The 15,457-nt window shown below is 39.0% G+C and overlaps 1 protein-coding gene across 4 annotated transcripts in view; it reads left to right on the top strand.

Annotated features, from left to right (window-relative positions):
* The window catches only part of ARHGAP21 (Rho GTPase activating protein 21), a 187,756-nt gene that overhangs the window by 108,129 nt on the left and 64,170 nt on the right, over positions 1-15,457 (top strand). For all 4 annotated transcript variants that reach the window (XM_048837869.2, XM_048837866.2, XM_048837865.2 and 1 more), the window contains 3 exons: positions 2,776-2,868; positions 8,996-9,074; positions 15,030-15,084. In XM_048837869.2, coding sequence (XP_048693826.1) covers positions 2,776-2,868; positions 8,996-9,074; positions 15,030-15,084 — 227 coding nt within the window. The remainder of the gene's footprint in view (positions 1-2,775; positions 2,869-8,995; positions 9,075-15,029; positions 15,085-15,457) is intronic.

Here is a 15,457-nt window from a genome sequence, read left to right as displayed (position 1 = left end):
TCTCAGCTACAGCCATAGCCTAGGATTCTAGAAAACCTTGTTTTGGAGTTTCCAGCTTCTGATCAGGTTTTCAAGTATTGCCATTTGTTTCCTTCCCTCCTGTGTCATCTGACATCAGTATCTGAGAACTAAAGAGATTTAAGGGTCTGAAGGTGCCAGTGTTTGTCGGTCTGGCAATGGCTCATGCATGCTCCAAGTTGTCCTAGTCTTATTTACATTAAATCCATTTTACATTGCTCTAGCAATGTAAAGCAGCTTTAGTGTAAATAAGAATCAGGTCTGTAGCATCTTACTTGGTCTTACAGTCTTTGGCTCTTCGGTTGTATATGGATTTTATTGAAGATGCTCTGGAATTTATCTGGGACCATAAATTTACAGGGGCAGACCATAGTGACAGTCCCTTCTTCCAACTTGTGTGCCTTCAGATTGATCTTGGTTTGAAGGAGGTGGTGACCTTCCTGGGAAAAGGGGTGAGTTCCTAATATTTCCTATTTCCATTTCTAGGCCAAAGAATTAGTCCAGTGTGAGACCAACTTTGTGAATTGATCCCAAGAATACCTGTGTAGCCCAAAGTAGAGTGCTTGTGTGTAGAAGAGGCGTGTTTTTTTTTTATTGTCAGTGTAGATGTTAGTCCCCTGTCATGATGAGCTTTGGGGACTCCACTATTGTCAGTCAAACGCCCGCTCTTCAGGGAAACCTACAATTTATGTGCTCTGAAGATTAGTATGTAATTATCTCCACTGATTTACAGATATGGTGGATACATGCAAAGGATTCTGTTTTTCCAAGGGATCCTTCTCTGCATTTGATGCTGAATGGGAGTAACATGGCTGGTTGGCCACTTGTTTTGTGTATTCGGATAGGGACAATGTATAGGGAGGATGGGGTGAGCCAGCATTGGGCCTCTGCTGCCAACTAACCAGGAACTGGTAAAAAAGGACAAGATGGGAGCCTTGTCTGATAAAAGGAGTGGAGGTCAGATCTGTTGACTACTGATCTTTCATCACATAATATGAATTTCAGGTCTGCGCTATTGGCTGTGTTGGTGTTATATTCACCTGAAGGGGTGGTTGTAAACTGAATGTACTATATTGGTAGTAAGTATCTCTCTGGTTTATTTTCTTTGAGTGTATGTTGTTTCCATCATTTGTTCTTTCTTTTCCTTACCCCAAGTCACATGATCCCATAATGGAGAAGGGAGGAAAATGGCAATACTAGTGGTCATGGGATCTGACCCTACAAAAGATCACCCATTTATAGGTGCTGGCCCCTATAAGTAGCTGGAACAACTTGTTCATGTCCTGAGCTTGAGCAAGTCAGTCTTCGCCTTGCATTTTGACCATGTCCAAAATTGAAGTATTGGTGTCTCTGAATGGCCATAAAAGGTTTAGCAATGTTTTAATGTCTGTATTTTAAGGAGGAGGTAGAAAATGCCAGATGTAGTAGGTATTTCTCCATGAAGACTCTTTCTTGTCAGAACTTTAGAATGAAATGTATTATAGCTGTATCTTGCAAATCACATTATAAAGCACTCCAGGAATGATCAGCAAGTTGGACTGCTCGACTTCTGACATAATCACTTTATATATAAAGTGATCTCCTTTCATAGAGCCAACTTCCTTGATTGTTCTATGGCAACTTAAGGTTTTATTTGTGGTTCTGTTATCACTTATAGTTGTTGTTGCTTTTCATTGGGAGTTCAGGGTGCTCAGCAGTTTGCAAAATTGGACAGTTAGGACTTGTTTGTTTGTTATTCTGTGGGCCAAATTCAGATGCAAGTCTAAGATGATGTAATTTACTATGTTTTACTCCGGCTCTCTTGATATGTTACAGTTAAGACATAAATGGACTCTGACTTGCATCTTATAGATGTAACTTGTCGTACACTCCATCTCCTTATTTTGATTTATAAATGCTAGGCAGTGTTTCCTGCTGCACCCTTCTGGACCTAGTATGGCTATTGCTTCTTAGACTGACTTAGATTTGGAGGACCAAATGCAAATGTGATGTGTAAGAGGGGAAGGAGGTGAGATATTCATGTTTGTGAGTGTGCACAGTGAGGAGGCAAGAAGGTTATAAATTTCACCAGTTTAGACTCCCTGAAACAAACCTGTGACTGTCTCACTCAGTCTGTGAACGTTATACACAATCACTATGATTAACCTTGATATGCACCTTGCTTTTTGAACTTCCATCAAAAACAAATTTTCAAAGACCTTTGGTCAGCTTGGCTCAAGGATCTGAGAGTTGCTGTTAGAGTCAGTAGTTTTGGGTTTTTTATGGTGATCTCAGGATACTACAAAGTCTAGACCCTCTTTTGGAGAAATGCCTCATTTTTTTTCAAGTTATAGTACTGTAATTCTGATTGTGATTTCAGTTAGTGTGGTTTCATAAACCTGCCAGATGGGAATCTGAGAAACAAGGGATGGCCCTTATTGAAAGCCATGGTCACCAGTCTGAGGATGGAATACTGATGAGATGAAAAAATAAAGCTGAAAAGTGTCAGACTTCTGATATATTCATGTGCTACAATTTTGCAACTACAGTTTTACAGACAGGTCAAAGATCTTCAGTCTAGCCAAAAGAAAGCAAATGGTTTCAAATAGAACGGATGTTAATGCTCTGTTTGCCAAATGAATTAAGAAATAATTTGGATCCTAATATTTAATATGAAGATGAATATGGCATGATTAAGTTTTTTCAGAATGTTTTTTACAATTCAGCATCATAATACAGCTTAATAAAATACCTTTCCAAACATGTGCTTTTCTTTAGGGAAGCAAAGAAACAGACTGGAACCGATGGATACCATATTTGTTAAACAGGTTAAAGAAGGTGGACCTGCTTTTGAAGCTGGATTATGCACAGGTGCTGTTCTTTTATAGTGCTAATTTAATATAAAAAAAGCTATAACTTTTCTGCAGTCTTGTCATCTTGATTATTGCACTTTCTGGACTCTCTTACTCTCACCTCTCCCTCTGTGGACTGCCCCAAACACTGCTACTATAGTCTTCTCTAGGTCCTACCACTCTGATCACGCAAGTCCACCCCTTTGATTATTTTTCAATGTCTTCCTGTCTCCGCACCACAAACTCATGCTCCTTTTCCTTGCCTATAAAGTGTTACATAAACTTGCCCCCACCTTAATCCTGGCTCCCGTTTTATATTGCTTCCTCTCCCACGGTCAGCTCTTCAGTTCTCTGTTTGCTCCTTCTTTACTTTTTTCACAATCTTTTCTTTTATGCTGTCAATCATGCTACCTCTCCACCTATCCATACTTTGAGCATTGTCACCAGATTTATCCTCTAAGTTAGTGGTTTTCCAACTTTCTATTTCTGGGGACCCAGTTGAAGAAAATTGAAGCTGAAGACCCAAAGGAGCTGGGGATGAGGGGATTTGGGATGTGGGCTCAGGGCTGGGGCAGGGGATTGTGGTGTGGGAGGGGGTCTGGGCTGGGGGAGCAAGCTCTTCTGGGGCCAGGGATGAGGGATTTGGGGTGCAGGAAGGGGTTCAAGGTTTGGGGGGAGCTTCAGGGCTGGGGCAGGGGATTGGGGGCTCGGGCAGTGTGTGGAGCCTTGTGGCCCCCCTGCCTAGAAGCCGGACCTTCTGCTGGCTGCAGTGTCGGAAAAGGTAGGCACTAGCCATGGGGTGGGCAAATTTTTTGGGCCGAGGGCCACACCTGGGGAAATTGTACACAGGGCAGGGGGTTGGGGTGCAGAAGGAAGTACGGGTGTGGGAGAGGGTGCAGTGTGCAGGAATAGGCTCAGGGCAAGGGATTGGGGAGGAGGAGGGGTGCGGACTGCAGGAGGGAGCTGGGGGTTGGGGTGCACGAGGGGTGTGGCAGGGGGCTCAGGGCAGGGGGTTGGGGGGCGGAGTGTAGGAGGGATTCTGGCTCCGGCCTTGCGCCGCTTACCTAAAGCGGCTCCGGGGTGGCAGCAGCGCGCCCTGGGGCCAGGGCAGGCTCCCTGCATGCCTGCCCTGGCCCCATGCTGTGCCGCTCCAGGAAGTGGTTGGCACCATGTCTCTGCGCGGCCCCTGCGGGAGGGGAGGGCACAGGGCTCCATGTGCTGCACTTGCCACGCCTCCAGGATTTCCCTGAAGCTCCTATTGGCCACGGTTCCCCATTCCTGCCCAATGGGAGCTGGTGGGGGGCAGTGCCTGGAGGCAAGGGCAATGCATGGAACCTCCCTCCTCCCCCCCCCACGGGGCCTCAAGGATGTGGTGCCAGCCACTTCTGAGATTGGTGTGGGACCTGCGGCACCATGGGGGGCAATCCCGTGGGCCATAGTTTGTCCACCCCTGCACTAGCCTGCCTTTGCTGGGCAGCACTGCCGATCGGACTCTTAAATCCCTGTCAGCAGTGCTGACCGGAGTAAGGTGACCCAGTGCCCGACATGCTGGGACCCAGTACTGCGTCTTGACCCACAGTTTGAAAAACACTGCTCTAAGTGCCCTCTCTTCCATCAGACCTCTACATCAAACCTAACACTTCAAGCAGTCCTGCTCTTCTTCAGTTCTCCTATAATCCCCTCACCCTCCTTTTCCTGAATGGTTGTCCTGTATTTTTTATGTGTTTTTTGTATTATTTATTTGTATTAATGCCCCAAACCCACAATCAAGACTGGGGCCATATTGTAATAGGTGCTATACAAACATAAAGGAAGATGTGAAGAGCTTATAATTTAAGATAAGACAAGGGACAAGTGAGTGTGACAAACAAGAGGAAGGGTTGAGGAAGGACAGGACTTTACATGTGGTTACATAGGTTATGTGCATAACTTGATGGTTCCAAATCATTTAACCCTCCACCTTCCCACTCCCCCAACCTATTTTAAAGCAAGTAAATATGAGCAGTCCCCATTTGGCCCTCTACCTAACCATTATTTTGCTTGTTTTGTCTGATTTAGTCCAAAAAATCTTTGAAACAGAGAATCCATCTGTTTGTAAAGCACCATTTAAAGTGCATTACAAAGGCAAGGTCTGCACTAAGAGCATTTACCCCTAGGTATACCAGTATACTATGCTGGCAAAACACTCCTGGTCTGGATGCAGCCAAAGTTGCACTTTATACTGATGTGGTAAATACCCGCTAGTCCCCACAAGCAAAACAAGCTATACCAGGATATAACTCTTGTCTGCGCTACAGAATTCTGCCTGAATGCCTAAGTTGATCAGGCTCTCACCTCTTCGCACCACTATGCTGGCACAAGTCTGGTATAGACTTAGCCTAAGTTTTGTAATAATTTGTGGTTCTTTATTTAAATTCTTCAAGAAAAGTTTTTAGAAGGAACAATCGTACAAATTATACAACTACAGATTAGGTAGCTGGATACCATTGTAAATGAGAATTTCTATCCTTAAAAGCATGGCAAACACTATACTACACAAAAGCAATGCATGTGAGTCAGAGAACACTCCTGACCTGGCTGTTGAGATTTGATTTTTTTTTTTTTAAATGTATACATGTATTAATTGCTTGGACTAGGGTAATTTTTTTCAAAAGAAATATGAAAACTCTAGGGCATTTAGAAAATTAAAAATCACAGCACTGACTTTCCAGGCTCTGCAGTACATCCTATTTTTTTTCTTCTCTCTCTGATATAGTTTTACAGTAGCAAGCATTCTCTGAGCAACCATGGCATCATTTGATGCTGGTGTATAGAGAGAGACGTTTTGGCTTGATAAAGTGCAACATACGCTGAAGTTGTACAAAAGGAGCATGTTACTTTTCTGACCGAAGATGAAATTCAATATTTGCCATACTGAAAAGGATAAAATCAGTACAGAGAATATTTTATTTTCAGACTTATAAAAAGGTAGAGAATAAATTATAATTTTTTTTTTTAAATTGCCCACGTGTCCTTTTAAGGAGACTACTGATAGTCATAATATCTAATTAGGTCATGTTGCTATTTCTGTTAAAAACTGTAGATTAACATGTAGTATTATGGCTGTGTCTTGGAAATCACATTATAAAGCACTCAGAGAACGGTCAGCCAGTTAGACGGCTCGGCTTCTGACACAATCACTTTGTATATAGTGGGTATCTCATTTTGTGGAACCAACTTTTCTTGGGTTGTTCCGTTGCAGTATATGGTTTTATTTCATTTTATGGTTACACTAAAGGGGTTAAAAGATTTTGAAATCGAATATGAACTTAAGTAGTTACGTTTCATTATTTTTGTCAGTTTATATTTCATTGCTGCAAGGAACTTATTTTGTATTATTGAATGTCTCATTCACAGTTTGATTGGACAGAAACACCCAGTTTGCAAGTGGATCAGTTGCCTGGAAAAGCTAAATGTGGCATGCTGTAATATAGAGACTTGTGATAATCTTGTAAACTTGAATGAAAGGATATCCTAACTGCAGAATGGTTTAGTTTAAACATTTTTCATAGTTCTATGTAGTTTTGTATTCATAAGTCTAATTGGGTTGTTGCTGAGCAGGTCCATAGTTCCCATGTTTGACACTCAAAGCATTTTACCTCAGAGATCACGTCTGAGAATCCCAAACATGGTAGAAAGCAATTACAATATCTATAACTATAATGGGCCCGATTATGTACACCTATGCAAAGTGGGTATAAGATACTGTCAGGACAGCATTTTGCATGTACTCAGCGCAAGTGTAAATGACTCTACAACATACAAGGCAGAGGAGAATTGGTACCAGTGTGTTCAGATTGAGTCACAATGTTGCCAAAAAGTATTGAGGTGGGTTTAATCATTGGATAACTGTAAGAACAACTTTCACTTACTTCTTCCCACAATAAGTACATTCTCTCCTTCTGTCTACCTATGACAGAGCAAAGCCCCTTCCACCTTATAATCTTCGTTCAATCACTCCATTCCTGAGGCTGATTCTGTCTTCGGTGCCACTTAAACTTCTAGGCAATTCCTTTTCTGAGTCATTGGGCACTTGATCCAGGCTGACCCACATCACTTCTTCTGGTTCCGAGTCTGAGAGCTGAATTGAAAATCATGGGAGAGCAGGCTGGAACCAAAAACTCCACAGGAAGACAGGTGATATGAGGCAATATAAGGATGTTCATCATTACTCAATATTCCTATGTGAAAACAAGAAGTACCAAATAATTGGGCAAGGTTTGAAGCTATAATTTAAAAAAAAAAAAAAAAAATCCGTTCCTATTTTCAGTGGCAAGAGGGAAGGCTCTGATGGTATTTGGAAGAAGCCCTACAATATGGCTGAACTTCTTAGAACAGGATTTAAAACTTCTAAGTATGTAGCTCTTGGCCTAAATTATGACAAATTTTATCTGTAAATTTTTTTTTTGTAGTTTGAGAATGATTCAAGCATTCCAGACTAAACTGTGGCTTCAGAAAAATCCAACACTTCAGTGAAATTAGGTAGGGAATTCACAGTGATCTACCTACTTATCTGGAGTTTGACTTTCTACCAGCCAAGATTACTCATCGTTCATGTGGATTATCAGCCGCCAGGATGTTTGGCATCAAATTCTCTTCTGTAGTGTTGCTTATTATTCTTGCTCACCTTTGGGAAACTACTTTAGCCAGCAATACCAGTTCAGCAAAACAATCAGCTGAAACAAGGACCCAAATGCACTGTTCAAAAGGTTACATTTGTAAACCTCCAATGTGTGATCCTTTATTCATCATGTGTTGAAAATCATATGTACAGTCTAAACCAGTAAAAAGAGGAACCATTAAGTCAGTTTCTGGATATGGAACTCAGCTGGGTTAGATCTTCCAACTGAGGACAAAGTTCTGCATAATGCCAGGAAGCAGGAGAGGTGATCGCTCAAGAGTGTTCAGCAGTCATGTATTCCAAAGAGTCTCCAGTATATATCTATAATTGGTTAACCTCTTCTACAGGGTATTTGTATAGAGAAGATTCTATCTAAGAAAAATAAGAGTTCTTCCTCTCTGTGTTAGAGTTCAAGTCGTCTTTTCTTCTGTTTCAAAGCCTCTTATATGTTGTTGTCCGTCCTTAAACATTTTCTATTTCTTTCTTTTCTTCTTCTGAGAGAAGACCAGGATGTGCACGATTACTTTATAATTCCTGTATTGTGTAGGGGGTACAGCCTCTTTTAGCTCTGTTGTGATAGTCATGAGGTTAGTTTCTGTTTCAAAACCAAAAAGGAGCCCACAGTACACAGATCTGTCATGTTTCCTTTATGTTAAGTTGCCATCTATCCGTGGTTGAAGAGTGAGAGAAGATTATAATCAGTAGGACACAACAAAACTATCTAGAGAAGCTCAAAGAAACTGCAGTTCAATTCTAAATTTGATCTAGGTGGCAGAGAATTAGACCACTACACCATATGGATAGATAGATTGGACATCGAAAAGCTAAAAGCATCATACAAGTAACACTAGCCTTTTAAGGAAAAGAAGGAATTGGAGCAGCTTTAGAAACCTTCTCTCCTGATTGCTATAACTACTACATTTTAGAACAAAAGAGTATTGCAGTGCCTGTTGGAAAGACATGTGCTACTGCTGGAGGTGTTCTGAATCCAAAATTACCAATTTTTTAAAATCTCTAAACAAAAGTTTATTTGTAAATATTTTTTTTTAAAAAATCAACATATTTCAATATAGAGAAGTATTCCTCAAAAGTTGTTTTGGAGGCCAATTTTTTAAACTAGCCTTTTCTATTGTTTGTGCCTGCTTGTGTGTTCAAAAGAACATTTGTATGAGCAAATGAGTTGTTTAAGGGGTGTAATTTGGGAGCATAGAATTAAGTACCAGATCTGAATATTTGGCCGGAAAATTTTAATTTTTGTTTTTAATATACGCACTATATCTACACACAAAGAAATATTTTTAAGTAGCAAAGAATATGCTTGTAGTTTGTTTTTAAAGCAAGCTAAACTTAAATTCATTATGTTAGTGATCCTGATTATTGTAAAGTACTGAACCATCCTTTTAAAATGAATGGAGAAGAATCCAAAGAACTGGAATAGAAACAAATATGCTGTATGTTTAACTTTTTATTTATTTTTTTCCCATAGGTGACAGAATTGTAAAAGTCAATGGAGAGAGTGTTATTGGGAAGACATATTCCCAAGTAATTGCTTTAATTCAGAACAGGTAAGATATTTGTAAATTAGTCCCTTTTGAGTGAGTGCCAGCTTGATAAATTGGAGCATAGGGAGGGATGACTGTTGCATTATTCTGCAAAAGTGTGTGTGTCAACCACTGGGTGTGCATGTTTGTGTGCATGCGTGTGTGTATATACACACACACTGCTTGCAGAGGTGGGAGGGATTTTTATATTCTATATATAATATTATATATATATATATATATAAAAAAAATCCCTCCCACCTCCGCAAACAGTATTGTACTTATAGGAATTGTTGTACTGTATTAGAGCATGGTCCATCTAAGCTAGTATTTGTCTTTAATAGTGGACTACACCAGATGCTTCAAAAGAAGAATAACGGAATAATAGTGTAATAATCTTCTCCTCCATGAAGGTCTCATTCTAATCCCTAATATTTGGAGATTGATTTAAAAAACGAAGCATGAGGTTTTATATCCCTTCAAAATTTTTGTTAGGATTAACTGTTATAATTCTGGATTTTATTGTATACAGTGCTGTTGTAGCTTTGTTGGTCCCAGAATATTAGAGACAGGGTGGGTGAGGTAGTATCTTTGGTCTGAAGAATAGCTCTGTGTAAGATCAAAAGCTTATCTCTCACCAACAGAAGCTCGTCAAATAAAAGATACTACCTCACCCACCTTGTGTCTCTAATCCTTTTTTGAATCTTATTAAATTCTTGGCCTCAATTATATTCTGTGGCAATGAGTTCCACAGTCGAGCGGTTTTGGAAATGGATTTTATTTATCAGTATTGAAAGTGCCACCTTTTATTTTCATTGCATGTCGTCTTATTCTTGTGGTGTTAGGCAGGGAGAAAGAAAGCTCTTGATCTACCGATTCTATTCCATACATTATTTTATATACTTTCCATGTCTCCTCTTTTTTGTTTCCCTTGTAAAGTACAGTCCCTGTCTTTTCAGACTCTTTATGGAGAGGTTTTCCCGTGCCTTTATTCATTCTAGTCCCGCTCCCTTTCTAATTTTGATTCCAGATACGCTGTACCTTTTTTGAGTTGATAGTTAATTTAGAGCCCTATGAGATGTCTGAGTAATTGAGATTTTTCCCTCTGGTGTGCTTTACTTGGCATTTATTAACGTTGAACTTAGTTTTCTATTGTACTGTTGATTCATGTAGTTTGGTTAGGTCCCTCCAAAGTTACTCAGTCTTCTCTGCACTAGACTAACCTAAATAACTGTCATGTTACCTTTTTGCCATGCTGAAAACCAACCATTTATTTCTATTCTGTGTTTCCTGTCTCTTAGCTAGTTTGTTTGACACAAGACAGTACTTCTCTCTGCAGCGACTGCTTAGTTTCTTTAGTAGCTTCTTGTGAGAGACTTGGTCATAGGACTTTTGAAAATTAAATTACGTCAGCCGGTTCTCCTTCATCTACTACTTTACTGACACGTTGAAAAAAAATCTTACAGATTAGTGCAAAATTACTTTTCTTTTCACAAACTGTGTTGGTTATACCCTAGCATAGTATGACTTCCCAGAAATGTCAATACCCTGATTTTAATTATAATTTCAACCCAATTTAGCAGATCTAAATGGAAAGTGTACTGGTCTGTAATTCCCCCAATCACCCTTAGAAATAGTTTTAAATATAAATAATTTGCTGTTCTGTGGTATATTAGCTGTTTTTAATGACACACAGCATATTTTGCTATCAGCTCAGCTACTTCATATTTAAGCTCCTTTAGAAGTCTTGAATGTAAACAATCTGGGCTTTGTGGTTTATTGCTTTTTAAATTATCCCAACACCCCTTCTCGTGGCACCTCAATCTCTCATAGTACCTCATCTTTATTTCCAGAAAAGATGTAAACTGAGTTTTGCAATGTTGATGCCTGTCCTTGTTACTGAATGCTATGGACTTCAGTAGTGTGACTTTTCCTTAATATAGGGCCCAAACTAATGCTTGTTGATGTCAGTGGAAAGATTCCCCATTGACATCAATTGGTTTAATCCACATGCCTTTTGACTTAGATGAATGCAGTTGACTTCTCTAATGGCTTTGGGGACATGTAGCCCTCTACCATCTCTTACCAGAAACTGAGAAAAAGTTTGATTTATACGATATATCCTTTCTGAAGGATGAGAGAATTGCACTGCAGAATTCCCAGAGTGAATTGTTCCAAATGACACAAGTCCTGAGATTGCTCTTGAATCTAGTCTTGCACCGTTTACCAGAATTTGCCAACCTATTTGATTGGGCCAGCAAAATTTTATCTTTATTCACTTGCATACAAGCAACTTAAAGACATGATGGGCACTAATGTAAAAACCTGTAAAAGACAAATTATTTTACTAGTTATTGTTGAAAATAGACCAAGAAACAGGAGATCAGTATGCTGATTCACAGTAATGATTTTTTTTTAAAAGTCATTTGGGGGTTGGAAGAGCCACAACCCCATCCTTGGATTCTGTTTCCTTTTAAATTTTTCATAACCTAAATATATTGCTAAAACCTTCAGAACTATACACAAGATTAACAGTAGTCACAAAAAAAAAGTCCATAAAATGTGCGTCTTCACGCTGGTCTAGGTTCTTAGTGCTTTTGTTTTGATGCCTCTTCTGATGCAGAGTCAAGAATTTTTAAAATTTGATTAAGAACAGCATATATGACATAAAAATGAGGTTATTTGCTTGATCAGTGCTTTCCATAGACATCTCTAAGAATTAATAATGTTGTACCTAATATTTTGTTCAAACTGTCACTTCCTTTGAGTGTGATGCTTCCGATCAGCATTATACAAGTGATAATCTTACTTACACTTTCATGAGTGTTAAGAAAATGAAGAAAACAGTTTTAAAGATTTCCTCAATATCTCGACACCTGGAGTGAAGATTTTGAGACTTACAGGTATATTTCACAAACTATGAAGATTGGGAGGTCTCAAACCCCTCTGCCACAAGGTTCATATAAATAAACAATCACACTTAGATCAACTATTTTGAGTGAAGCCTTCAGTGACATTTTAGTTTACAAATGTTTGTTTTCTTTTGGTGACTCATTGGAAATCTGTGTTTAAATTTTATTAGAATAGAAGAAAAATCCCTTTACGTAGCTCAAATATTGGTTGGCGAGAGTAGGAGAGTGGCTTGATATTCTGCTCTATGTAAGAAGCTCCCCTATCCTCTATAGGAGCTACGTGGGTGGGAACTTTGCATTATGAGCTGCGTGGCTTTCTGATATAGACTCTAAGGTCCTGATGTTGAAGTTGAATAGACGAATCCTTGCATAGGTGTGAACCCTTGCATAATTTGCCGCATGGGACTCTGCATGAGTCCTAAGGTCAGTGCCAGTACTGAAATCTATATTTTCAGGAGCAATAATGTAAAACTACAGTACCTCGCTCCCTTCCTCCTTTTCCAGCTGTTACTTTAGAGTTGGGGGGGAGTCATCTTCAAACAGTACAACAGAGTATCATTAACACTGTTGTTTTTAAAGATTAGTTTATAACTTTACTGCTTATATTATCAGCTAAAATGGGAATTGTTGAAAATTTGTATTTTAATGTGTGAATAGTCATGTACCTGTTAAACTTGTGTTCTAAAAAGTCTTTGAAACTTATTTTTGAAGACTTATTTTTATGGTAGTTTACACACTTTTTCTTTCAGTTTATATCAATCTGCTTCTGATAATAAAATTGGTTTTAAAAGTTAAAGAAACTGTGCCATTTGGCATAGTGTACTGTACATTTTCAAATGAATATTTTAGGAAAAAAGCTTTTGAAATCTAATTTCCCACATTATCCTATTTTGAAGTCCTAACTTTTTGTCTGTAGTCAGTAGCAAATGGATAAATGAACTACAGAACAGAAGCATCTTTCATATGTAAAGAATACCTAAACATATGTTGTTCTTTCAAGAATAAGGCTTTGCTTTTGTGGGAAAATACATTTTATTAAACTGAGTTCTGACCTTCTGTTGAAACTTGAACAGACTGGATCTTCTGTGCTCTGGATCTGAAAGTCTCAGAGAGACTCTCATTCTCTGCAAGGACCTTTTATTTTCTTTTGACAATGGTGAAATCTTAGGTTTCTCCATTTTCCAAAACAAGGTGCATGGCATTTATTTCTAATGCCTTTAAAGTTGCCGTGTCACTTTTAATGTTTGTTGACATTCCATTTCAATGCAGTAAACAGCAATTTTTCCAGTAAATGTTCATCAGCCATAGTTAAGTCACATAAGGTAGGTTGTAGATCAGCTCTAATATCATTGCATAAAAGAGTCAAGACACACTATAAAACTGACTTGGAATCCATTCAGCCTGTTGTTTTAGTGTAGAGTGCCTTCTCTGATGCCAAGATAAGGATTTGTATCAAGATCTGTGCACACCAGGAAATGCAATGGAGACTCTTAGGGTACCTCTACCCAGCAAAATAAAACAAAACACCACAGCAGTGATTCTGAGCTCAGGACCACTGATTTGGGCTTGTGCTAAAATAGCAATGTAGACACTCTTAACTCAGGGTGGAGCCCAGTCTCTAAAATGTGCTGGGGGGAGGGTCTCAGAACCCGGGCTCCAACCCAAGCCCGAATGTCTACACTGCTACTTCTTTGCCCTGCAGTGCGGGCCCTAGTCAGTAGCCCTGGATTCTGAGACTTGCTGCTACGGATCTCTTTTTGCGGTGTAGAGATATTCATGGTTCTTGAATTGCCTTAGTTTTTGATGGAGCTCATTGGCATTGTTTCCAGAATAACACGTTCATAGGATTTGCCTTTGTTTGGGGAATGTGAGATAACTGTTTCTCGCCAGGTAACTTCTGAACATTAGTTTTGGACTAGCTGCATGGATTATACTTATCATTTCTGGCTCTGTCTGACCCATCTTTAATCAATTTTCAGTGTGCATTCCAGACCCATATATGTACCTACGCTTTCTGAAACTGGTGGTCAGTTACTTGAGACTTCTTTATGTATGTTCTTCCTGTGGGTTTAGTAATTCAGATATAAAGACCATAGCTTGACATGAGATGCCAATAAATAGCTGGCAGTTCACCCATTGTCATATGTCTCTTCTGAATGACTGTACAAGTTTTAGCTGATTCCTCCAGGATGATGTTGAAGCATGATCATGAGATTGGATGGGGATGCTTGCCTTGCTACTGCCTGTACTGTCTTCTCTGCCAGTTTTCAAGACCCCTAAATTAACTTTCTTAAGACAGTGGAGGGGGGGTAGTTGTACTTGTATTCACATATTTGCAACTTTAATTTTTGCCCAAGATATCCGAGGCAGATACCGTAGTTCATAGATATCCCACAAAAAGCAGATTTTTATTTTATTTTATTTTTTTTTAAAAGATAGCATAGGTACCTTAGAAACACTCATTGGTGGCAAGTTGCGGTGCATATGACCACTCTTACCTGCTCGCCAAGTAAGCTATGATAGCAGATACTCTGCCTTACCATCCAGAAGGTGGCCAGATCGTTTAGCTCTCAAGCTATGGTTGTTTATAAAAGGTTACTTTTGAATGCAAAAGAAAAACTTGAGTCGTGTGATATTGTGAGGGCCCTACCATCCTTGCTCCAATTTCCTTAATAAGAGAAGTTTATTTTATTAAAGATATTGCATTGTGTAATGTAATATTGAAGCAGGAATATTTAATTCTGTTGAATCTGCATGGTCTAACATATCTCTTATGTTTAACATATTGCATATATAAACAAACCTTGGTAAGTAAAATTCAGTGTGTAAAGGGGGGAAAAAAGGAGTTTATTGGTCATGCTATGATTGCCATTATGATTTCATCTCTAGTGAAGAGACTTATTTGAAAGGCTAAGCATGTTTTAACTTTTAAATGGTGAGTGCTTGACAAGTTCTGACATGGGGAAGCAAGCAGACCGTATCTTAACCAGTGTCATTCTCCTTATATTAACTGAACATAAAAATCCCCTTTTCAAAATCGTGAGTAATATATTCTGTTGTGTTTCAGTGACTGCATACTGGAACTTAGTGTTATGCCTAAAGATGAAGACATCCTTCAACTGGTACGTTGTGTTTCTGAAAATGAAAATAAGATATACTATTGAAAAAACCCATTGATTTGCTGAAAATATTTGAACAGTGTATGCTGCTTTCTGAATACTTTAAATCTTTGAACATTTGCTGTTAGGAAGTAGTTGGAATTTCAACATTTATTTTTCTGTTACTCCTTAACTCCCACTCTACTTGCTCATTATCTTTGAAATTTCAGAATGTGAAAGCACCAGTAGTAGTTTTTAGGACAGGAGAAAAATACCTCCATTCATAACATTTTCCACTATATTAGTAAAATACTGAAGCTATATTAAAGAGGTATTTTAGAAAGCACAACTCTGACACTTACGGTTGTCTGACTTTATTTAATGTAGGTTTCTTAAC

Source organism: Caretta caretta, chromosome 2 (assembly GCF_965140235.1).
Source record: "Caretta caretta isolate rCarCar2 chromosome 2, rCarCar1.hap1, whole genome shotgun sequence".
In the NCBI taxonomy this organism is placed as follows: domain Eukaryota; kingdom Metazoa; phylum Chordata; order Testudines; family Cheloniidae; genus Caretta; species Caretta caretta.
Note: the sequence above shows the minus strand (reverse complement) of the source record. Positions and strands in the feature narration are given on the sequence as shown.